Source organism: Amblyomma mixtum, chromosome 5 (genome assembly GCF_055824585.1).
Source record: "Amblyomma mixtum isolate Tamu chromosome 5, ASM5582458v1, whole genome shotgun sequence".
In the NCBI taxonomy this organism is placed as follows: domain Eukaryota; kingdom Metazoa; phylum Arthropoda; class Arachnida; order Ixodida; family Ixodidae; genus Amblyomma; species Amblyomma mixtum.
Window position 1 is genome coordinate 40,889,594 of NC_143016.1, and position 24,729 is coordinate 40,914,322.

General features: G+C 47.6%; 1 protein-coding gene across 4 annotated transcripts in view; it reads left to right on the forward strand.

The window, feature by feature from the left end:
- The first annotated feature begins 15,714 nt into the window (after positions 1 to 15,714).
- yrt (erythrocyte membrane protein band 4.1-like yurt) overlaps positions 15,715 to 24,729 on the forward strand; it is a 31,496-nt gene continuing 22,481 nt past the window's right edge. For 2 of the 4 annotated variants that reach the window (XM_089544118.1, XM_089544121.1), the window contains exons 1-7: positions 15,716 to 16,162; positions 17,596 to 17,700; positions 17,819 to 17,861; positions 19,252 to 19,330; positions 21,939 to 22,036; positions 22,673 to 22,793; positions 23,358 to 23,445. In XM_089544118.1, coding sequence (XP_089400244.1) covers positions 16,031 to 16,162; positions 17,596 to 17,700; positions 17,819 to 17,861; positions 19,252 to 19,330; positions 21,939 to 22,036; positions 22,673 to 22,793; positions 23,358 to 23,445 — 666 coding nt within the window. In that variant the 5' untranslated portion in view covers positions 15,716 to 16,030. Of the gene's footprint in view, positions 16,163 to 17,595; positions 17,701 to 17,818; positions 17,862 to 19,251; positions 19,331 to 21,938; positions 22,037 to 22,672; positions 22,794 to 23,357; positions 23,446 to 24,729 lie in introns of all 4 variants that reach the window. The other 2 variants (XM_089544119.1, XM_089544120.1) reach the window with 2 other exon arrangements.

Sequence of the window (24,729 nt, forward strand, 5' to 3'; positions counted from 1 at the left end):
CGAACTCAAAGTCCTCGGCCATTTGGTGAATGCGAGTGGCATACAACCTGACCCTGATAAAGTTCGTGCCGTCAGTGCTTTTCCCTGTCCCCGCTCGCCCAGCGATGTCCGCAGCTTCATCGGTCTCTGTTCCTACTTTCGCCGGTTCGTCCCGAACTTCGCAGCCGTCGCTCGCCCTCTCACCAATCTGTTGCAGAAAGGCGTTCCTTTTTCCTGGGGCCCAGAGCAGGCTGCTGCATTCTCCAGCCTTATCGCCGTCCTCACTAACCCTCCTGTATTGGCCCATTTCAACCCGTCTGCCCCGACTGAACTTCGCACTGATGCCAGTGGTCACGGAATTGGCGCCATCCTTGCTCAGCGACAACGCGGCCAGCACTGCGTGATTGCGTACGCCAGCCGTCTTCTTTCTTCCGCCGAGAAGAATTACTCTATCACAGAACGCGAGTGCCTGGCTCTTGTTTGGGCCATTGGAAAATTCCGCACATACTTGTTTGGCCGCCCATTCACTGTTATCACCGACCACCACGCCCTGTGCTGGCTCTCCTCTCTCAAGGACCCTACTGGCCGCCTTGGCCGGTGGGCATTGCGATTGCAAGAATACACCTTTTCCGTGGTTCACAAGTCCGGTCGCCTTCATCAAGATGCAGACTGCCTGTCACGCTATCCCGTCGATCCTCCTTCTACAGACTGTGAGTCGGATGCCTGTGTCCTCTCCATCTCCGACCTCTCCCACATTGCCGACGAACAGCGCTTGGATCCCGCCCTCACCTCTCTCATCGACCGCGTCAGCACCGACCGGCGCGACACTTCTCTGGCCCGGTTTTTGCTCGACGGAAACACGCTGTACCGCCGCAACATGCGACCTGATGGCGCTGAGCACTTGCTCGTTGTTCCCCGACACCTACGTTCCACTATCCTCAAACAACTGCATGACGCACCTACGGCTGGTCATCTTGGTGTCTCCCGTACGTACGACCGCGTGCGCCGGCGTTTCTTCTGGCCTGGTCTGTACCGCTCCGTCCAACGCTACGTTGCCGCTTGCGACGTCTGTCAGCGCCGAAAGAAGCCCGCTGTCCTGCCGTCTGGACACCTGCAGCCGATTCCCATCCCGACCGACCCGTTTTCTCGTGTTGGGCTAGATTTACTTGGGCCCTTCCCGGAGTCCTCCTCGGGGAACAAGTGGATTGCCGTCGCCACCGATTATGCCACGCGGTACGTGATCACTCGCGCCATTCCAACCAGCTGCGCCACTGACGTCGCTGACTTCCTTCTGCACGACGTCATATTACACCATGGCGCTCCCCGTCAACTCCTTACCGACCGTGGCCGCTGCTTCCTCTCCCGAGTTGTTGACGAAATCCTTCGTTCTTGCTCCGTTCGTCACAAGTTCACCACTGCTTATCATCCTCAGACGAACGGCCTAACGGAGCGTCTCAACCGCACGCTTACAGACATGCTCGCCATGTACGTATCCGACGACCACCGGGACTGGGACATAAGCTTGCCTTTTGTCACCTTCGCCTACAACTCTTCGCGCCATGATACCGCTGGTTACTCGCCCTTCTATCTTCTCTTTGGACGAGACCCCTTACTGCCCTTCGACACTCTGCTGCCCACAGCCGGCCCTGTCACTACATATGCGCATGACGCTATCGCCCGAGCAGACGCCGCCCGCCAGGTTGCTCGTCACAAGCTCTCCGCCTCCCAAGAGGCTCAAAAACACCGCTACGATGGCCTGCACCGTGATGTGCGCTACCCTGCCGGATCTCTCGTCTTGCTGTGGCTCCCATCCCGTCGTGTGGGGTTATGTGAAAAACTTCTGCCGCGCTACACAGGTCCTTATCGTGTATTACGGGCAGTGACCGACGTCACGTATGAAATCACGCCGCTGCACCCAAAGTCGACGTCCGCTCCACTGAAGTCCGACGTCGTTCATGTAGCTCGCCTCAAGCCCTATCACCCACCATCGACATCGCACGCCTAACACGCACCGGGACGTTGCCTTCAGCCGAGGGGGGTAGTGTTACCGATGGACCGTGAACGAAGAAGTGGCGGTGCGCTGAACGACGACGACGTTGACAGTTGGTAGCTGGGCCCTCGGTGTCTGAGCTGAGTGCTGGCCATCTCAGAGCAGCCGCCAACACAGACTTACCGCCGTAACATCCCCGTAACAATATATATATCCCCCCGCCGCGGTGGCTCAGTGGTTACGGCGCTCGGCTGCTGAGTCGCTTTGGAACGTTAACACCCACAAACCACAACCTCTTTCAGGCTCCCCCAGCTGCCACGGGAAGGTCCCAGAGGGTGGCTAGGAACGGAACTCGCCACATGCCACTACGCGTAGGTGTAGCCCACGCAGTCGGCGTAATACGCCACCTAACAGGTCACAGTTCACCCTGTCACTTGGCAGACAGTAGCAGAGCGAAGCGCCACCTGCCACGGCGGAAGCGGAGGAATGGACAGCTGGAAGGTGGCTGCCACGGGAAGGTCCCCGAGGGTGGCTAGGAACGGAACTCGCCACATGCCACTACGCGTAGGTGTAGCCCACGCAGTCGGCGTAATACGCCACCTAACAGGTCACAGTTCACCCTGTCACTTGGCAGACAGTAGCAGAGCGAAGCGCCACCTGCCACGGCGGAAGCGGAGGAATGGACAGCTTGAAGGTGGCTGCCACGGGAAGGTCCCCGAGGGTGGCTAGGAACGGAACTCGCCACATGCCACTACGCGTAGGTGTAGCCCACGCAGTCGGCGTAATACGCCACCTAACAGGTCACAGTTCACCCTGTCACTTGGCAGACAGTAGCAGAGGGAAGCGCCACCTGCCACGGCGGAAGCGGAGGAATGGACAGCTGGAAGGTGGCTGCCACGGGAAGGTCCCCGAGGGTGGCTAGGAACGGAACTCGCCACATGCCAGCGATGGCAGGTGGCACGTGAAGAACTGCGCTCATACTTCGCATTACCAACCAGCGTAATCGTGTATCAAGTGTTCTTTTTTTTCCCGTGAACACGGTTCCCGCAAACTTTTGCGGCCTGTAGTACTCCCTTAAATGAGTCAAAAATATATACCCCATAGGTGTTTTCTTTTTTTTTGGTCGCATAGTGTAGCTAATTGTTTCGAATAGTCAGCGTTACAATCATATACTGATCTATAAGGTATTCTGGACTTCATACCTTTGACGTTACAAGAATGATGCAAAAGCCCACTGCACGGCTTAGAAGCAACCCTTGGGCTGTATGTTTTTACAAAGGCTATTCCAAAGGTAGCGTCCACACGATTACGGCAGAAATCTGCAATGCCGACAAACTTTCTTCGGTGACTCTGACCGGTTAAATAACCGTTTGTGGCAACAGGAGAGCAGTAGTGCGGAGCTTGTGAACTACACATCCCCGTAGCAGCAATTTGCATGGCAATCCTAGCCGGTGTATGACCCCCTAACGCCGTGACCTAGCTGTTCCTGCAAAGAAAGAAGCTACAAACGAAAGAAAGCCGGCGCCGAAACAACATAACTAGCATGACGCTGGAGCGCGCGCCGTGCATACGGCGCGAGCGAAGAACGAGAGGCGACAATGAGGCGACTGTCGACCCTGCCTCTCGGAAACTTTTCGGTGTTCCCTTTTCCACCTTCCTCGCCATCCACCACCGAAGCGGCAGCAACTATTTTAGAACGTCAAACGAGCAGGCGTGCGTTGGTATGCAGTTCGCGTTGCACTGGGCTGCTATACGAGAAAGCTGAGCGCAGCGTTTCGTACTCATTATGCACAGCGACGATCCTGCACCTGTGTACACATAAGTTCGAAGCGCAACCGTGAGAGGGTCCAGCAGTGGGTCAAAAGAAATCACAATAAAAAAATTTAACGTGGCACAACAGGAGCTCAGCTCGCAAGAGCAACGAAGGAAAAAAGTGACCCTCTGCATAGAGAGAGCGAGGGGGGGTCAAGCAGTACCCGGCGCAGTAGTGACTCTGTGCCCTCTCTCCTTTCACGCCCCTACCGGACTGCAGACTACAGATATTAGTGTGGGCTTAAAAATAAATAAGAAAAAAGTGCCGAAAGAACTGCGGGGGAAATTATGTTGCGCTAAGGAGTAGCAGGAGCCCGTCTCCGTACAGCCACTACAATAGCAACGAACAGTGGCCGCTGAGAGAAGAGGTGGAGAGGAGGAGGGGGGCTCTGAGAGCACTGGGACGACCTGTACCTGTAGCGGGAGCGCGCCGCCGCTCGAGTCCGTCCATGAGCGGGACAATAACAACACGCCGTGGCGACTAGGAAGGCATGGTTGAGGAATACGGCCGTTCAACGGCGACCCTCTGCTGGCCGTCCCAGGCGTAACACAGAGCGCGCGTTTAGATTTCACACACGGTTCGGCCGCTGGACGAGCGCTTTGAAGCGTTTGAAAGTCCCCTTGTCGCGCGGGGCGTCCGATGATGCCACGCTCGCATGCACACAGCGACGACGACGGCGAGCGCAGCCTTATCGACACACGCGGAGGCGGTCACTTCCGCGCTGACCACTCTGCGCCACACAATAGGCCGCGGTGAGACGGGGAGAAAAAGAGACAGAGGAAGAACTGCAGAACGAAAAGCAAGATAGAAAGGCACTTCGACGCCTACAGGCCCTGCGTTGCAAGGGGGATGGAAGAAGGAGGAGAACGCAACGGGCGTGGGTAAACGTGCTGTTCCTCAGGATAAGATTTCCCCTCACCTGTGCGCCGTCCTCGATAGCCGAGCGTTTCTTTGCGCTCGAGATGCAAGAGGGGGGGTCGGAAACAGCAGCCGCCAAAGAGGAACGGGCGGGGACGCTCTCGGCGATACAGAGTCCCGTGACGGCATGTAAAGATGCAATAACAGCAGCAATAATCACGTGCGGCGTTCGCGTATAGGCAGTCGGTCCCGAGTGAACACAAACTAAGGCGTGGGCAGGCGTTTCTTTTATTGCTACGGTACGTGTGGCAAGGTCGCTGCGATTTGCGCGAACAGACGCTGCCAAGCGCTGAGCTCGCGTGCTGGGCATCCGTGTGCTCTGTTTATGTTCTCATTCAGCAGTTTTGCTCTTGAATAGGCGGTCAGCCGTGCATGGCTGACTGAGGCCGGATTACTGCAGCGGCCTGCTCGTTTTTACGCGGAGCTCTGCTGCAAAAGCTGTTGAAACGTGCTGTTAGTGGCTATTTATTGGTAATAAGAAACTAAAATATGAAGAGAACAGAAGTTGCTAGCCGCGGCATCTGCCATCGAAGCCTGAAGCACCTGAGCTGCGGCTGGCGAGAATAAAATGAGACGGAGAGGACAGTGAGACGGAAAGAAAGGGGGGAGCGATAGAAGAAAGGATAGGGGTAGGAGTTTAAACGTTCGCTTTTGTGTACTTTTGTGGAGTTAACAACATTTCCCGATAACATATTCCATTCCACAATCACTTGCGGAAAAAATGAATAACGAAAGGTGTCAGTATTAAATTTATACTGTGTTAAATGCTGTGAGGGTTTCGTTCTGCTATTGCGTTTGGTGAAGGAACTAAGTAGAGTTCAGAATCTATTTTTAGAGCACTGTTTAAGAGGAGAAAGACGTATTTAAGGCGCGAGGTTCGGGCCCGGTTACTAACAGTGGAGAGATTTGCCTTATTTAACAGTTCATTTGGGGAGTAATTACGTTGCTTGCCGCTGAACGCTTTCTAACTTATGTATGCATTTCTGTGTGTGCGGAGACCAACACAGGATGTTGTACTCGAGCACAGGAAGGACGAGAGAACGGTCTGCCAGTAGCTTGGTGTCGGGAGAGGCAGACGGTACTGATCGCTTGAGAGAAAAGAGTGCGGAAAGTGCTTTTTGACGATATATATTCTACATGTTTATCCCATTTCAGGTCAGAAGAGATGACAACACCGAAGTATTTGTATTTTTGGACTGATTTTAAAGGTTTATTTTCGGCTTCATACAAGAAAATTAGCGGGTTCTTTTTTCTTGATACAGTCATGCACACTGAGTTCTCGAGATTCACGGTCATCTGCCACTCTCGTCACCATTTTGCTATTGGACCAACTGCATTGTTTAATGTGACTTGATCGTCATGTGACTTAATTTCTCTATAAATAATGCAATCGTCTGCGAGTATTCGGACTGTTGCGTCAAGATTAAATGTTAGATCGTTGTTGTAAAGTAGAAATAATATGGGTGCTAATACAGTTCCTTGACGTACGCCAGACATTACTTTGACATGGTGCGATGCGTGGCCGTCATATTGCACATACTGGTAGCAGTCTGAAAAGTAATTTTGTATCCAGTTTGTAATTTTATTACAGCCAAGGAAGTCCTGAAGTTTAAACATCAATTTTGGGTGTGATACACGATCGAACGCTTTTGAGAAATCAAGAAATAAGACATCAACCTGGCTGCGTTTGTCCAGTGCGGATGCGAAATCGTGGATCGTTTCCAGCAGTTGACTTGTAGTTGATAGCCTTTTCCTAAAGCCATGTTGGTCAGTACTGTTGGCTATGAGGGGGTTCGGAGTCGTTGCTAGCTCGCTGCTGCTTGACGGAAGCGCGGTCAAGCTTCGACACCCGTTCCCACCACCACCAGAAGTGCCGTCGAGTCAATGAGTTGGGTGATGGGAGGAAGATTACGAGTGGGTTTATTTACATTTTTACATCATGGTGATTAGAAGTGAGACTATTGTGCCGCATTCGTTGTCGACTTTTATATCCTTCTCGTTCCCTAAAGTCCCTAGGTTGAGGATGCCCACGCCGGAGTGGGAGGGGCCTAGAGCTTTCACTTGTGCGCACAAACACAACACCGCACTTAGGCTCACGCCCCTGTCACATGTTGAGTCTGAGGGAAAGAAGGTTGCCGTCGAGGTAGCGTCGACTGTGGTAGGTGATGGTTTCCGGCTAGCCGAAGGTTCCCGCGGGTCACCGACATCTGTTGTTCATCAAATGACACCCGCCGCTCGAGGCCGGAACGCGAGGTCACGAAAAGGCCGGAAAGTGGTTCCTCGTGCCTGGAGATGTTCGCGAGGGTTGGGGATGATGCCCGCCAGCTTGTCGCGCGCGGTGCTTGGCACGCCAAAGAGCCATAGGAAACGAGGCCCTTTGTTCCACGGCACAGTCACGGCAATTGGGGAAGATAACGTCCGTCTCCCCGCGGCGGCGGCGTACTACACGTGAAGACACTTCGGAAAGGGGGTCTGGTTTTGCTTAAACTTCAGCCCCTTCGCTTTGGTCCTGCACTCCGACCGGGCAAACTCCGTAATTGGAATCAGCTGTCACCTGGGTCCTCTCCGGGCGTGCGGTCCATGGCGGCAGGCCCGAAAGTAATCACACTCAAGTTGCTCGCAGCCATAAAGTAAAAACATGTGCGCTGGCTTCTTCCAAGCGAGACCCGCTGACGTCGATCTCAACAGTACTCAGTAGATTATTGTGATGGACCGGTTTCTTAAATTGGCCCTGGGTCCACACTGGGCACGAGGAGATTGATACACAGACTCCAAGAATGTTTTTAGAATATGATTTAATTAATGGGTCTGGCTTGATGCCGCTTACGGGAAATGCAGTAGGGCTCGTCCACGTCGGGGCTCAGTCAGCTTGTTGTGGCACGGGCTCGACGAATGGCTGGAAGTTTTCTGCGGCCAGGCTGGGGACTTTTCGCGGCGGTGCAGCTCTCGTTCTCGGCCAGGCGTTGGAGGAGCTGCTGGTGTGGAAGCGTGCTGTCGGAGGTCGAACGTGGGCGAAGGCTAGACCCCGGGCTCCCTGGTCCATGCGCCGCCCCGGTCTTCTGCCTTCCTCCGTCTCATCCGCTCGCTCGAATCGTCCCTGTCAGCCCGTTCCTCCCGTCGGCTCCCCCTTTTTAAGCCTTTTGCTTCTTTCTTTCTGCAGCCTCCACCTTCGCCGTAGCCGCCGGCTGCCCCACGCCGCCCCCGCGGCGCCGCCCGCTCGCCGCTTCCTTTTGTTCCCTCCGCGCAGATCTCCCCTGGAATCTTCGTGACAGGCTTAATCCCCACCGTAGGAGTCGTCGACGGCCATCCTATACGCTATGTGGCCTTGTCCCTCCGTGGCGACACGCCGCCAGGATGGCGCGGTCTGCCGCTTCCCGGGTGTCACTGACCGGGTTTGTGCGGCCACTGGTGTACGCGCACGAATCGTCACATCATTTTCTTCAAGGAATCTTACGATATGATTAAGAATGATATGTTCAAATATCTTGATGCAACTCACGTGAGTGAAACAGGGCGATAGTTAAATACATTTGTAGTGTCTCCAGGTTTATGAACAGGGACAACCTTAGCGATTTTCCAGTCTTTCGGCAGTTTTGCATTTTCTAGGGGCTTCTTATAAACAAGGAACAAATATTTCGATGCCCACTCTGCGTATCTCTTGAGGAACGTATTCGGAATATTATCTGGGCCACTCGATTTCTTCTCGTCAAGATTAAGTAAAAGAGCAAGAATTCCCGATTCGTTTAGTGTTAGTTCGGGCAGGTCTAGGCTAGTCACCTATTTGGGAATCTAGATGAGGCACAGAATTGTCGTCAAGCGTGAAAACCGATTGAAAATACTGATTGAAGTCGTTAGCTAGCTTTAAAGCTTCAGGCGGAGGTACATGGCTTTGTTTGTGCTTTCGAGAGTTCAGATATGTCCAAAATTTTCGGGGAGCGGTTTTGATAAAGTCGCTGAGGGTAACATTTGTGTATTTGTGTTTTGAAGCCATAATTGCTTGCTTTAGATCATTTGAGAGTTTGCGAATGTGTTCTGTGTGTTGTTGATGATTTCCGTCGTTTAGGTTTCCTCAGTCGTGACAGCTTGCGCTTCTATGTATGATGTCCCGAGTTATCCAAGGATTAAACTTGTTTACAGTTTTTACTCATGTGGGAACATAAAGTGAGACGCAATGTTCCACTTTATGCTTAAACGTCAACCATAGGTCGTCACATGATATCGACGGATCAGCCTACATTGTAGCAAAATCTTAATAGAAGTGATCAAATAAGAACGCCAACATCATCAGCATTTTTCCAATCATATACTTGTGTTTTTTTTTCGCGAGTGCTGGGGCAATTAAGTACAGCGAACAAATGGTTGCCCGGTGGTCAGATATACCATCAAGTATCTCATATCTCAGTGAAACAGTTGTTTAAAAAAAGTTAAATCAAGAACACTGTGACTTGTGTCTGTAACACGGGTAGGTTCCTGCACAATTTGTTGGAGGCCGAAAGCAAATACAACGTCAAGAAGCGCGTCGGCACTGGTTTGGTCAATGGATCCCCTATCCAGGGTTTCCCACGCTATGCCTGGGAGATTAAAATCCACTGTAAGAATAATTTTTCTAGATGAGTTAAGGTGACGCTGCATGTATTCTAATAAAAACTGTATGGTATCTGCACTGCTATTTGGTGGACGATACATGGCGCCAATATAAATCGGAGCTTCTTTTACAAGGATCTTACGCCAAAATGCCTCTGTTCCATCGACGTCCGGTAAGGGCGTAGTGTATATGTCCTCCCTAATCAAAATCATGACGCCACCGCCACGAGAAGGCCTGTCTGCGCGAAATAAGATAGCCCGGCGGAAAGATATTATTAGATATGTGCGAGGACAGCCACGTTTCAGTGATTGTTATAACAACCATACCGTCCAGATGTAGTATACTACATTTGGACTATACTCAAGAAGAAATGTTTCTAGCTCTACTAATTTATTTACGATACTCCTAGCGTTTAAGTTTGCTATGAATAGTCGTCTGAATCGATCCTTTCTCGGTCGCCGTTGTGATCGAGTGTGTTTTTTGATACTGCTACTTTTTCTTCTTTCGTGGCACCCCACGAGAACAGTTGGCCATTCGTACACGAGAAAAACTTTATTATGCTTGTCTCGATTAGCCTTGCAGCTATCCCACAGCTTTTTTTTCTTATGTTGCGTACTCGCTTGGATAAGTCTTCGCTGACCGAAAAAGGCGAATCCTTTAGCTTCGGCCAGTTGCTCAAAATCTTTGCTTTATCTCCGGAGTCGAGCAGTTTGAAGATGACAGGGCGCGTTTTGCCCAAGCGATGTATTCTTTCAGTCCCAGAGGTGGTCACGCTAAGTTTGCCTTGACGAATGCTGTCAGTTACTTCTTTTTCTAGGCTTTCGGTTGTCTCATCTTCATGTTCAGTTAAGCCATAAATGATTAAGTTCGACCACCTGCTTCTGTTTTCAAGACCACCTACCTTTATTCAAGCTGTTTTGAAGGTGTGTATTTTTTCTTCAGCATCTTTAACCCTCGCCTCGAGCTGCGCTAGCGTATCCAATTTATCATGGATGGCCTCCAAAGATTCACGTGTTTCCTTACTTTCGCTCTCGATAGCTTTCATGTCAACAGCCATACTTCGAATTTCAGTAAGCACCTCTTGCATGTTAGGGCCAGGGTTGCTGTCCACATCCCCAGCAAGTAACAAGAGACGTTTCAAATAAACCGCCTAGCTTTCAAGAGTTAAACACTCCTGCCATGGGCACGGCAGCACCAGAAGAAACAAGTCGTTACTTCGGAAGCATTTGCCAAATCGTTTGCTCACCTGGAGCAGAAAGACGAAACGGTTGGTGGCGCACATTTGGTTCGGTGCCGCAGTGCCCAATGCTGGATTTCACGCTTTAATAGCGCATGATCTCGATGCCGTTGTGGATGCGGCCGGTATTCCAAAGAATTATGCAGCAGGGAAATCCATGTGGGCGGACGGCGCATTGTACTGTATACTGTCCCTCGATAGTGCGCAGCAGTTGACGCATGCCGCATCATTCCTTGCCAGAGTGCCAATGATACCCGTACGGCCCGTTCTAGAATTGCAGGGATCAGTCAGTATCAAACCGGGAAGAACCTGGAGTAGAAAGACAAAAGGGTTGGTGATGCACATGTTTGTATGCCGCAGTGCCCAATTTTTTCTTGTAGAGTCTGAAAGAACTATAATTCAGGAAAGGATTATGAATCCCGCCATCATACCGCCATCATACCTCGTTATGAATTATACGACTTCGTTTTTAAACTAAAATTTTTAATGTCCAGAGGCTCATCCCGTAAAAGACTTTGGCGCTGTCACCACACAACATGCGGGCCACGAGAAAAAAGAAAATTGGTACAACAGACGTTCCGCCTATCAGCTGGGGCAGGCGTGCGCGAGGAGACAATCTTATCTACCTGAGCAAAATGCGAGCGTACACACAGCGGCGATAACAGGTCTCCGTGGCAGATTACGTGCCACAGTGCTACACTCATGCCCGAACAGCAGCAAAAGCGAGTGCTGCGGGCAAAGAGCGCAAATAAAGCGCGCGAACTTCTGCCCCCACTGCTGCACTATTTATTCCATTTGAACTAGGGAAGTTTGACTACAAAATTTGAGTCGGAGTACCGCGGCGGCCGCGTTTCGATGGAGGCGAAACGCATAAGGCGCCCGTGTGCTGTGCGATGTCAGTGCACGTTAAAGATCCACAGGTGGTCGAAATTATTCCGGAGACCTCCACTACGGCGCCTGTTTCTTCCTTTTTTCTTTCACTTCCTCCTTTATTTCATTTCATTTATTTCATCCTTAAAGGCCCGAGGGCATTGCAAAGGAGGGGCTACAATTGGTATGAATGAACACACACTACAAACTTCAAAAGCTAAAGAGCAAAAATAAAGAAAAAGGATAATGGGTTTACATGCGCAGTGAAAGCATACAAAGAAAAAAAATAGCTTGCGGCAGTGAGCACAGATGAAAGTCATTGAACAATACATGGTAAAAATGACAAAGTATTCACTCACATATTCTGCAGACGACAGGCGAGTTTCGTGCGAAAAGACTTTGAATCGTTGCATAAAACTATGTCGTTAGGTAGGGCATTCCAGAGGGTTATTGCGTTGGGGAAAAACGAACTATTCATTGCTACTGTGCGGGTCTTGATACCGGCTATGGGGTCGCTATGGCTAAGGCGACTTGAAGTTCTTATCGGGGATCTTAGAAGTGGATGTCTTGAAGCTGGATGGTGGAAGCAGTGGTGAAGCACGCAAAGACGTGAGATTATGCAGCGTGATTCAAATGATGGGAGGGAAAGAGAGCGTTTGAGTGCAGTGATACTAATTTCTTTGGAATATTCCGAGGTGATAATCATGGCTGCGTGATTTTGGATGGCCTAGATTTCGGCGGAAAGGTACGCTTGAGATGGATGCCAGATAGATGATGCGAATTCAAGTATGGAGCGTACAAGCCAGTTTTTTTTTTACGTCTGGAGATGCTGATTTCAGGTTTCACCGGAGATAACCTAAGACATGTGAGGCATCGGAACATATCGTTTGGACGTGAGTTACCCAAGAGAGTGATGATGCCAGATGTAAACCAAGGTACTTGTAGGATGTTGTTAGGGCAATCGGAACCTTGTTAATGCTGTAAGTGTGCTGGATTACAGTGCATGCTTCCGAGAGAACGACAAGAGTCGACGTTTTTCAAGATTTAAAGGCATGGGCCATCGGTCGCACCATGCAGCTATTGCATCAATGTCTTTTTGCACGAGGTGACTGTCGGTGAGATGACGAATGAGGTTGTATATGGCACAGTATATGGCAGATCGTTGATGTAAATTAGGAATAGCTGCGCTCTGGGTACACCTGACATTAGTGAGGGGTGAGCGGTAACCATAACTTGAGGTAAATTGCATGCGTCCATTAAGAAATGTTTCAATTCAGGTTATAAGGTTGTCAGGAATGCCTAGGGAAGATAATTTTGTGAGCAGGTCCATTAAGCGAAGCTTCTATGTGTGAATTCAGCCAATTGCGTTTCACAGGAGTAGTATTTACGGAAACCGTGTTGGTGAGGATAAAGAAAGTTAGCTGAGTCCAGATGGTTCATTAGATTGGACGATATAACATGTTCAAGTAATTTAGAAGGAATGCTCGTTAAAGAAATAGGGTGATAGCTGGAAGGATTTGCGCGGCCACCTGTTTTAAAGATTGGTATGATTTCGGTTATCTTCCAGTCATCGGGGATTTCTCCGGATTCTAATGATTGTGTAAATATCAGATGTAGTATCTGGCTTGATACTAAACTAGCGTTTTTCAGCAGTTTACAGTTGATGTAGTCGCAGCCAAATGATGAAGTCTTGAGGGAACTGATTAGATTTTCTATTCCCGTCGCGGTGAGTGTGGCTTGAGGCATGGGTATTGTTGAGGTGGTTGGGGAAATATTTGGACAGCTGCTGAGGAGAAGACTGAACAGAAATATTTATTTAGAATTGTTGCGCACTCTTTACTGTCTATTGGATGACAATCAGCGTCTAAAAGTTCAATTCGATTGGATCGTAATTTAGGGGAAAGAATGCGTCAGAATGGTACGACTAAACAGTGGTGAAGGACGGGACGGAAGAAGACGAGACAGACACAGGCGCTTCCAACATGAACCAACCAGCCCGAAACAGCCCTCTCCTAGGAATGCGCCAGAATTTATTCGGGTTGGATTTTAGGATAGAATGTAGGTCGGAACAAAAAACTTCTGTTTGGCGGATGCTAATTTTTGGTTGCATTCTTTCGCACATTGGTGGTACCGTTCCCACGCTGCGGGCCGGTTATGCAAGTTAGCATTCTATAAATCTGTTTTTTTTTTTCCTATTAACAAGCCTTCCCTTGCGGAGCGGTTCGGCGTCCACCGAGATATGAGACAGTTACTGCGCCATTTCCATTCCTCAAAACCATTTTTTTTCTCGCGAACCCTAAATTAGCATCATTGTTCCCAGTGGGCACGTGAACTCCCTTGGACGTCCTGGGGACGTCTTGAGAACGTCCAGTGGAGTTTCAGTGTCAACTGGGAAGCGTTAAGACTGTTGAGTACAGTCGGGGCAACTTACCAGTGGCTTAATTGTAGTTTTGGCTGGCTTTCGACTGAGTGAAAGTTTCACGTGCTGGTTCAAACGACGGCTCTGAGGCACTCAAAGGAAGATTTAGGTTTAATTGTTATGGCCCGAGGTTGAAACCCCAATCAGTACGTGGGGTATAAAGATGCATTTATGATGTACAGTCGGGTACAAAAGTCTCTGGACTGAGTGCTCCGTAAACGAAGCTATATTATTCAACCCTCCGTTGGAGACCTATTCAGAATCCTGGTCTTTCGCCTCCACAAGTGTGCTCTCCAGCCAGCGGCTAATAATATATGATGATGATGGTGTCCTCAGGCTTAATGGCACATACCGGTGGCGGGGGATTGGTCAGAGTGCATAGCATATACAGCTATTGGATTCGTTCAAGGAGCACGCGGTCCAGAGACGTTCCTTGAGCAAGAACGTGTTCTCCTCGGGCATGAACGGTAAAGGATGTTTCTTTTTTTATTAATTATTACTATTATTATTCACAGTTTGAATGCTTCTAAAAATTCTACCTTTAGTTTAACGACGAAACTGTATCGAATGCGACAGCTAAGGAGGTCAAGGAGACATCGAAACGAACATGCGGTACTTTAGTCTACACCTCATTTGGTCAACTTTACCTCTCTTTTTGTCTAGAATACCGGCTGACAAAATAGGCAGCAATGAAATTGAAATCTAAAAGGACATTAAATTCCAAATTACGTGCTGCGCTATATTCATGTTCCGAAAGGTGAAAATTGGTTTCGGTTTTGAGGAATGGAAAAGGCGCAGTAACTGTCTCACGTATACCGATGAGGTGCATACTCAGTTTTGGTGAAATAAATACTAGGAAAGGATCGTGACGAGACAGAGCATACAAAAATGCTGCGTTCATAGCAGGAAGTGCGGGAAAAAATAATAATAAAGAAAGAAGAGGTGACAATGGCCCAAAACGGCAAGGATGAACGGTGAACCAGGAAGAGGGCAGCAAAACGCCGCCAAACGGACACCGCCGCGCTCGAACTTGGTTTGAAAGGCGTGTTACGATTTCCTGAATGGGTCGAGGTGCACGCCTCGATACGATATCGCCATTTCCGTAACGGAACGGGGGAGGTTGCGAAATCAAGACATGATGATCAGTTTGCCCTGTATTAGGGTAACGTCAAAAAAATAAAAAAAATGGACGAAAATAAAGCACTATAGGATCACAGAAAGTGTGGTGAGACTTCCCCACGCGTAATTTTTGAGCATGTGAAGGACTTCTTCGGACCACTTTTGCTTAAATTCACTCTTAATTGCTCTATTCCATTCATAAAAAAAAAAAAAATTACGACGCGCCTTGTCCAGAAACGCAAGCCTGGTCTTACTCACAAAAGATCTGGGTATGCTGCACTGTGTGTTAGGACGGCGGCGTTATGTCACGATTTGTTGCGGCCATTGCTAATTTTTGCGTCGTGCAGGATGCAAATTGTTTCCCTTTACAAGACATGACACCTGGAACTAGATGAAGTCCCAATTGCCATCTTAGTTTCGCGAGGCAGCCAAGAGCTTGCATCAGTGGCAAATTATGACGAATTGCCCACGTGATGAGGTGATGGGGCGTCAGTTGTGAGATGGAAGAACAAGAGAAGGATGCAGTCCGTGCAGAAATCAAACGCAAACCATGACGGAAGTGAGAGTGCGGCATAACAAACATCCACCGCGCCCCTCTTCCCGCCGCAGAGCGACCGCGGAGGCCAGAGGCAGCGCGCCCGCCGGACCATCGCCATCGCGCGGACGGACGGAAAGCAAACGAATAGAAAAAGCAACGCAAACTGCACCAAATTCCGGTTTGCGCGAGTCCGTTGCGCATGCGCCGCTTTTCCGCTGCCGCCGCCGAAAGCACGCGAAAAGCAAGCGAGCAAAGCAGCCAGCGAGGTTTGCTGCTGCCGAAGCGCCGCAAGCGCCGTCTCCGGTGGAAAGCGGCAGCAGCGCGAGCGGCAGCAGCAGTCGCCGTCGCCTCCGTGGTGCTCTGGGGTGGAGTGTGCGCGTTGCGTGTGCGTTCGACTCCTGATGGGGTCACGGTGTTGTGCTGCTTCCCGTGTCGTGGTCGCTGTGTTGGTGCCTTCGTTCGGATGATCAGCGCCAGGCCGACGTGCCGACGACGCCGGTTGTGATATGTGCGCGCTGGATGTGTGGTTAGGACGGCAAAGCATTGGATACCTGCGCGCGACATGTTCCGCTTTCTGAGCAAGCGCTGGAGTCGGCAAGCCAGGGCCGACAAGGGGGGCGCACCGTCCCCGAAGAATGTCTTGCCCTGCAAAGTGGTCTTACTGGACGGCACTGACCTTAGCGTCGACGTTCCGGTGAGCTAGGCCTCGTCGCCCCTCTGTCTGCGCTTTTCGTTTTTTTTCTTCGCAAACATGCCCGTTCCTTGCCCCTGTCCGTATGTTTCTTGTTTGTTTCTTTGCCGCAATTCGCCCCGCTGTCGACAACAAGGGAAGAAGGTAACACTCCCGCGTTCCCGCGGTGTCGCTTGACTTTTCGATGGAATTATTGCTTCTCTTTTAAGTGACCATCCGTGTTTCAGCAAGTCCCGATGCGAGCGAGCGCGATGGCTTGAAAGTCCGAAGTGCTATCCAAGCGATCGTGCGCAGAGAAGAAAAGAAAAAATAAACAAGCAAAGTCTCCCTCGGCAGCCGAGGCTCCCACGCTCCCTCTCCCCAAGTCGCGCTTTTTAAAAACCGAACACCTGGCAAGGCAGGCAGGTGCGCTTGCGTTCGCCGTAATACTCGCGCCATGCAAGCGATCGAACGGGTGTGCGCGATGATCGGTAAAGCACCGGCTGGCGTCTGCTGCTGTCGCGGTGGAGCACGCTCGTCGATTGTCGTTAGATGGTGTCATTACACTATTATGCCATTCATGATGGCCTTCGTGTTTGCGCGTGAGATACACCCTTCGCTTGCATTCGTACCGAAAGCATGCGTTTTGTGAAACACAGTTGCCACGTGACGCGGCGAAGTCGCTGTTGCCACAACGACTCGACGAGACAGCCTCTGCAGCAGCTGGATCGGGTAGCTGTACAACTCGACATTAGCGAAGGATCAAATAACGACCAAATGCATGAGTTCGCGCGCGTTGCAGCATTGTGTTGCGCGCCCGTCTCCCGCATATTTGCGTCACTGCTTTTGCCGCTCGCACTGAAAAACAAAAGACCGCGCACATTGTTGCTTGTCCCGGACTGGTGCCGTGGGGAAGACCGTTTGCATGGTGCGGATATTTGTGTGTAGTATGTGAAGCGCTGTAGATGTGATGCAGACGTTGCGAGATATTTGCATGTTTTTGCTAAGTACTACCTACATCTATGTTGGAAACGTTTTTCATCGCATCGTCTCCGTACTGTCTACCCTCTTCTACATAGTGTATCGAAAGCTTAAGCTTGGAGCGCCCGGGCGTATCTCTTTTCGTTTACGAGCGCTGAGAAACGCCGCGATACGACATTTCTCTTCTCAATGGATGATTCATTCGCGCGGAGCTGAAGCTTCGCCGTTGGCTGACCGTCTCCAGGGTGAACCAGCGTGACGGAACTCCTACAAGTTGTAAAAAATAATTTTGTGGAATCACCCGAAAGTGTTTCAGAGCCAGTGCTTCGCGGGCCATATGTTTTTTTTTTTTTTTTTGTAGGGAATAAAATCTCCCTGCAAGAATTTGTCAGGAATTTTTGTATGAGGTGGTGGTTGATTTGGTGCATGCAGGATGTTAACTGGAATTAACGTTCTCTGTTTCTATTCTCTTTCAGAAAAAAGCCCTGGGCTCAGCACTCTTAGAGCAGGTGTTTTATCATATTGACTTGATTGAGAAGGACTATTTTGGCCTGCAGTTCACTGATCCATTTCATGTCCAGGTACTGTTTTTTTTATTTTTGTTTACAGCGCTGTTAAGCCAAAGTGTAGTGTGACATGTGTGACCTTTGCTTTGAGCACTATTGATAGTGTTCACATTTTGTCTTGGCCTATTTCCAGCACTGGCTTGATGTCACTAAGCAAGTTCGGAAGCAAGTCAAGAGTAAGTTTGTTAGCCTCTGTTGTTACCTGTACTTCAGTCATGCTTGTGTGCTTCTGGTGACGCATTGTAGTTGAAGCTTCTGACGCCTAATGTAGCATATTACTATATTCTATCTCTTAGTGTAACAGTATTTGTGAAAGCGCAGGTGCTCAAGAAACTGTTGTTGAACACTGCACTGGCTGATGAATCACATTGTGTTCTGTGTGCAAGTTCCTTCTGCTGCAAGTTGAGGAGAGCACGTCCAGAGCTGGCCAAAAAATTTATTGTTTCAATTAATAAAAAAGACGGGCTGGTTGGTACTTCATCTTAGAACTGAAATGCGCTAAATGCACAAGGAAAACAACCTCCTGCATCTTGTACCGGTCGTGTTTCTTTGCTCTGTCCCTTTGTGTATTTAGTGCTTTTTGGTCCTAATGTAACAGTTACTCTAGTTTCCCTATTTAATTTCTGGCAGAATAACTTAGTGTCCTTGTTTATGGGTGGGCTATCCACTATATTTCTCGCATCAAGTTAATTGTATATTTTACTGACTTGTGCTGTTCTTGCACATTTGTTACCATGTCAGGTAACTAACAAGAGGAGATGAGGGTGCAGAGAAAGTATGCTGTTTTTTTTTAACACTGAGCCTGTTTTCTAAAATTAGGTGGTGGCGACCTTGCAGAGCCAGTAAGAGAAATTGTTTACCATTAAAACTTGAATTACATATTAAGCCAAGCAGCTTTGCAACCATTCAGTTATGATTGTGCCACACTACACGTCAGGGCCCGCTGTTCTCGTCAGACGTCTTGCAGTGTATTACCTGTTTTGGGGGATTGAAAGGGGAATGAGGAGCGAACCATCATTTATTTGTCTTATTTATTGCTCTGTGTAGAGAGGGGTCCTGATAGACATGTGCAGACACAATTTGTAGTTCATTAAGGGCAACCAGCCGCTGCGGTGGCTCAGTGGTTATGGTGCTCGGCTGCTGATCAGAAAGACGCTGGCTCGATCCCGGCCGCGGCGGTCGATTTTCGATGGAGACTATATTCGAGAGGCCCATGTACCGTGCGATGTCAGTGCACACTAAAGAACCGTAGGTTAAAATTTATGGAGCCCTTCACTACGGCGTTCCTCATAGCCCGAGTTTCTTTGGGATGTTAAACCCCATAAACTAAACCATTATGGTCAACCATGCCTTCCATTTTTCATAGTGCATTTCACTGCAATGCTTCCAGTTCCAGTTAGATTTCACCAGGCCAAAGCAGTCGTTTTTGTGGAGAAATGGCATGGCATGGCTACTAGCGCTCCTAAATTCAGTGTTTTAATCTTCTTAGCTTTTTTTCCAGTGTCTTGAGCCAGAAGTGTGACCCCAAGCACCTGTTCGTCAGGCTAACCATTTGCTCATTTTCAGTTGGACCCCCTTACACATTGCATTTGAAGGTGAAATTCTACTCTTCAGAGCCAAACACTCTGCGAGAAGAGTTAACAAGGTGGGTTGCAAATCGTTTTTCTGAATTAATATGATGTTCCAAAAATCTGGCGACTTCAAAGAGCCAAACTTTATTGTAGAAAGCATTTGTTCTGCTAGTATTAAAGGGGGATGTGGATTTCGGAGGTGAAATTTATTTTCATGGCTTAGAGCGATGAAATTTGGCAACCTATTGGGAAGTGCACGAAATGAATAAATAAAAAAATTTGCTCGTATTAGTCATGACATTAATTTTTGTTGTCTTCATTGCTATGCCAAACTTGAAGAAAGCCTGACGTGACTACAAAAGATGATAGGAGCCTAGAGTCGCTTTAAATTTTAACCAAAAGAATGGTTCTCGCAGTGACATTCTCCAAATATTTTTATCAAGCTGAGTTTTTTCTACACAGAGCATTATATTCACGCTTTCATAATGCACTCATTACAGTCATGCCAAACTAGGGACACAGTGAAAAAACCAAAAAGTGATTTAGAAACATAGGAACAGCGCTGCATAAGGAATTTTTCAAGGAATGCATTGCAACAAACCGCATGAAAAATCTACGAAGCCATTGTCATGCTGTGCTTTCTTTCTGCAAGCAGGCCAGTCAGGTCAAGGAACACTTCTGAGAAAACTGGCATTTTCATGGAGACCTCGGCCAGTTTTTTGCTAGCCATGGTCGCACAAAAGCATTTTTTAAAGTCACTCTTCGGGATATAATTGCAGAGACCTTGTAGATATGAAATATGATGTGTTATAATTAGATTTTTTTTTCAAGATTCTGGTGATTTGAAAGCCGCTTCCCCCTTAGGTGGGCTTTTCTGCTGATTTGTAGGTTTAAAATCTTATAATGTAACCCATTGGAAAATAAAATCTCAGCTGTATTTTGCGTTGCTCTTGCTCCATTTTCTTTACTTATCTACAGTTTGCATTTCTTTTTGCAATGTCTTTGGCATGTTTCACAATAAGTGCATGAAGAGATAAAAGTGAGAAGAAGAAATTCTTTATTGGCAACCATAGCAGACAGGAAAGGAAAGAAAAGCACTGGCATTCACTCGCTCGCAAGTGTGAGTACAAATGAGCCGTAGCAGGTGAACCAGCGTTGAGCCTACTGACGTTTGTATAATAGTAAACATAATTTTCATATGGAGCAGTACAATATACAGCAGTATAACATAGAGTAATACAACATACAGCAGTGTAATACATTGCAGTAGCTATTCAATGCACCACCAGAATGCACAGCTTGGTTCATGATGTTGAAAAGTTAGTACCTGCAAAACTGTTTGAACCTTTAATTCCCAAAAAAGTAAAGCTGTGCAATAAATTCAACCACTGTGTTAGGTTTTTTTTTTTGCATACCATAAGGTTTCTGATGGCATCCTTGAAAACTGATGGAGGAAAGCTTGTAATGGTTTTTTCATTGCATGAACAGCGCCTAGAAACATTTTGTGCATCAAGCTTGTAAATGAAAAACTGTACCAAGGTGTTTTGTGTAGCGCACAGTGCCTGAAACTGAAATGATCGTGGATGTCGCACAAGTTACTGTAATGTCTAGGGATGCCTTGGTTTTGTGCTGAAAGCTTACCCTTGACCGATGACAGTTTGCTCAAAGCTTCAGTACATGTTAGAATAAACTTTGAGGTTGGGAGCGAGTGGCAAGCCACAAGCCATTGATTAGGACCTAGAAACATTGTGAATTATGCACATGCAATTGTAGTTTAAGCAAGCACCAAATGCATGCAAATAAAGGCCTATTTTCATCAAAGCAGTAAAGCTTAGAACAGCTTATTGAAAGTAAAATGCATATACAGTACTGCAGAAAGACATGGCTATATAGCTTCATTTTTTCTTGCTATGCCCTTGTGTTAGTTTTGAGCCATAGTATTGTTCTAGTTGAAAAGCAGAACATTTTGCAAAACTTGACCAGGGAAATTGTGTATTTACTTTCAGTACTTGCTTCTTTTCTTGTAAGTGCTTTCTTTTCACTCTGAAATGCGAATCTAAGTGAGAAATGGTTACAGTTAGTATGTATTGTGATTCATTGTTGTTAACCCATTGCTTGCATGTTGGACATTTGTGTTGGTACTTTTGCTGAACTTGCAATGTTAAATATTTTGGCACCTGAAAGGCACTGGGCTCACTGATGCTTGAACTCAAAACTTGCTCTGGGATTCCCTTTTGGACTTGGTTGTACCGACTCATATGTAGCATGACTCTTTTACTTGTTTAAAATTGATGTATTATTGCACTGGTATTGTAAGCATTTAAACTATGTATTGCATTGACCAAGCAACAAAGGTCACATGTGTCTAGCCTTAACGTTAAGGCTGTCCCATTTAATGAAATAATCAACTTGCTGTTTATTAGGATGCTCAGAAGGGAAGTTGGCATTGTTTAGGGAAGCTAAAAGCCCCCGCCCCCTGCGCACAGAGGAAATTGTCGTGTTCTCTGTGAGAGGCTGCAGCTTGTACTAATGGTCTTGGTGCAGCGAAGGGTGGAGAATGATACAAAGGCTTGTCATTTGAATTCAAGGCACGCGGGGAACGACATTGTCCCAGCCTCGAGCACTCAGTCGAGCGTGGCATTGTTCACTTTTCTTGTTTTTGACCCCCCCCCCCCCCCCCAGGTATTTATTCTTCCTGCAACTGAAGCAGGACATCCTCTCGGGGAGGCTGCCGTGCAGCTACCAAACGGCTGTTGAACTGAGTGCCTACGCTCTGCAGTGTGAGTTTTGCCAAGCTTGGATGGATGATCCCATTGCAGCTGTGGCCCTTTCCTGCCACAGGAATGAACTCTCGGATTAGTGTCCTTGTTTGCGTGGCAGAATTGACTGAATTTTACATAATTGTCATGCTGCGGTTGGCTCTGTTGTGAGGAATGATGTGTTAGGGCTTTGTGTAGGGCCTTATGTACACCCAAAAATAGTGCTATATTTTTTTTGTGCATTTAGCATAGTCATTTCAATAATTGTTCATTAACTGTGTAATTTATTCTGATTGGTTTTTGTGTCCGCTTTCTGACCCAGTCTCTTTATCCCAACCTGTTTTGAATTCATCCAGTAATACAGACCATGTATATGGCATCAGTAGCATTCAAGATGAGAGCACTTGGCCTAGTATATCTTGAGTCTAATATAACAGGAATAATGATCTGAATGAGAAATCATATGCTGCTAAGTGCACTTTCAGTGCTTTTGAATAGGGAGTAATAACGTTTTTCCTGCATGTAGAATCTGTGCCAGGAAAAAACAATTAAGGTGTGAGGCATTGTTTACATTGAAGTGTTCTACATACGGTGACCATTTTGTCACCACTGCTACTTGGTGGTGTGTGCTTTACCGTGGCATAAATTTGTTTTCAGCTGAATTGGGTGACTATGACCCTGAGCAGCACACTCCAGAGTTCGTCTCCGAGTTCAGGTTCACAGAAGAGCAGACTGAAGATATGGAACTCGACATCATCAATGCATTTAAGGAGCTGAAGTATGTTACTATATGCTAATTTGTCGACGTACTAGGAATGTGCTTGCAATACTTCATTATTTGACAGCATGGTCTGTGTAGTTTTCAGATTCAACGTGTTAAAAAAACATAGCTAAGGACTGTCGCATCATGTTTGGATTCGTACAGCGAGGCTTGTATCACCTCGGATATGCACATCTTCTCAGATAATTGTGTGGAGCACAATGCTAGGCAAGGTGAAATTAACATATGGTGGCCAGTGTTGTTTGAAGGGGAGGGATTGAGTTTCCAGCCTTGTCAGTTGACTACCATTTCATTTTACCACATTAATAAAATTTGTTGTGCACTTATAGCTGCAGATAGTGTCTTGCTACATTCAGGACTTTTTGATTACTGTTCTTCTCTGCTGATTATTGCCATAATGCCAGTGTAGATCAGCTCTTCAAGGTTTTTGAAAACCTTCTACATTCCTGCCCCTGCATTCAGTTGTGTTACTTTTGTTTCAGGTATTAAAACTGTGGATGTGCTACATAGAGTGACTTTAGTCATGAATACAAGTGATATTTTTCTTTTCTTTTGTTACAGGGGTCAAACACCTGCTCAGGCTGAGATGAACTATCTGAGCAAAGCGAAGTGGCTTGAAATGTATGGAGTTGACATGCACACTGTAATGGTGGGAGTTTTTTTTTTTTCTTTTACTCTTGACGTGCACTTTTGTAACCTTATTAAAGTACTGCTGAAGACATTACTGCAAGGAGTACTGGTTATGAAATGAAATGGTTCTTTGTCATGGAGCACTTATTTTTCTCCTCATCTTTCTTGTTTTAATATTATGTGAGCTTTCTTCAAGGTTTAAGCTATACTTGTGAAAAATGTATCGTCAGAAATGTGTTTAATGTTGCTAATGCTTGCAGGTGCTGCCTTTAAATCAGAGTTTAACTCCCAACAGGCATTTTTTTTTTTTTTCGAAAATGGTACCAAAATGGTCATTTAGTACTTGTGCTGCCATCTGTCGGCAAACCAAAAAAATTCTTTGGACAAGCCCTACTCATCTTAAGCTGGATACAGAGCGCCAGAAAACACATGCCAAGCTGTTCTCGTCATGAGCCAGAAATCACTGTCAGCTTATGATGAACGTGGCTTGTCCAAGCCTGCTAGGGGTTTAAAGTATGTATGCAGTAAGATTTTAAGGCGAAAGCCTTTCTTGGCTCATGAGTGGCGTGGACGGAAGTTGTAGGCAGAGGCTGTCTGCAAAAGTGTCCGCTTGAACTGTCAAACATAAGGAAAGAAAAGAATCGAAAATTGGGGTCTAGGTGGGAATTGAACCCAGGCCGCCGCATGTGAGACGGGGATGCTGCCACTACGCCACAACACTTTGACGTTTGAAGCTGAATAAAGGGGCGTCTAGTGAATGCACAGTTCTTAAAAACGTATCTTCGAGATAAATACTAAGGCCTACGTGAGTAATTATGAGCGTGCTAATTGCAGATGAAGCAATCAAGCGAGTACCAAATTTCCTCCGTGCTTGGCGTGCAATTGTAGCGTCACCATGTGGCACCCACTGAAAACCCCCCTCGCAGTGTATGGCGCTGGCCTTGCAGATGATGCAGGTGGCGGACTGCGCCTAGCTTTCGCATTTCCGCACGTAAGGAGACTTAAGTGGGCCTCATAAATTTTTTTAACACACTGCATAACTTACATAGTTAGTATGTTAAAAATCTTAGTGGTTGTACATTAACCCTCAAGCGAACTAGAATGAGCCAGACTTGTCATAAGCAGAATGTCATTCCTGGCTTCTGGCGAGTACGACTTGTTGTGCGTTTTGTGAGTGTCCAGAGAGTAGGGCTCATCCAAAGCACTTTTGCTGGTATTGTTCTTTACTTTGTATTTCACGAGGATGCAGTTTTTCTGGTGGGTTGAATGCATTGCACTGTTCTTGACTGCAGGAGCACTGTTA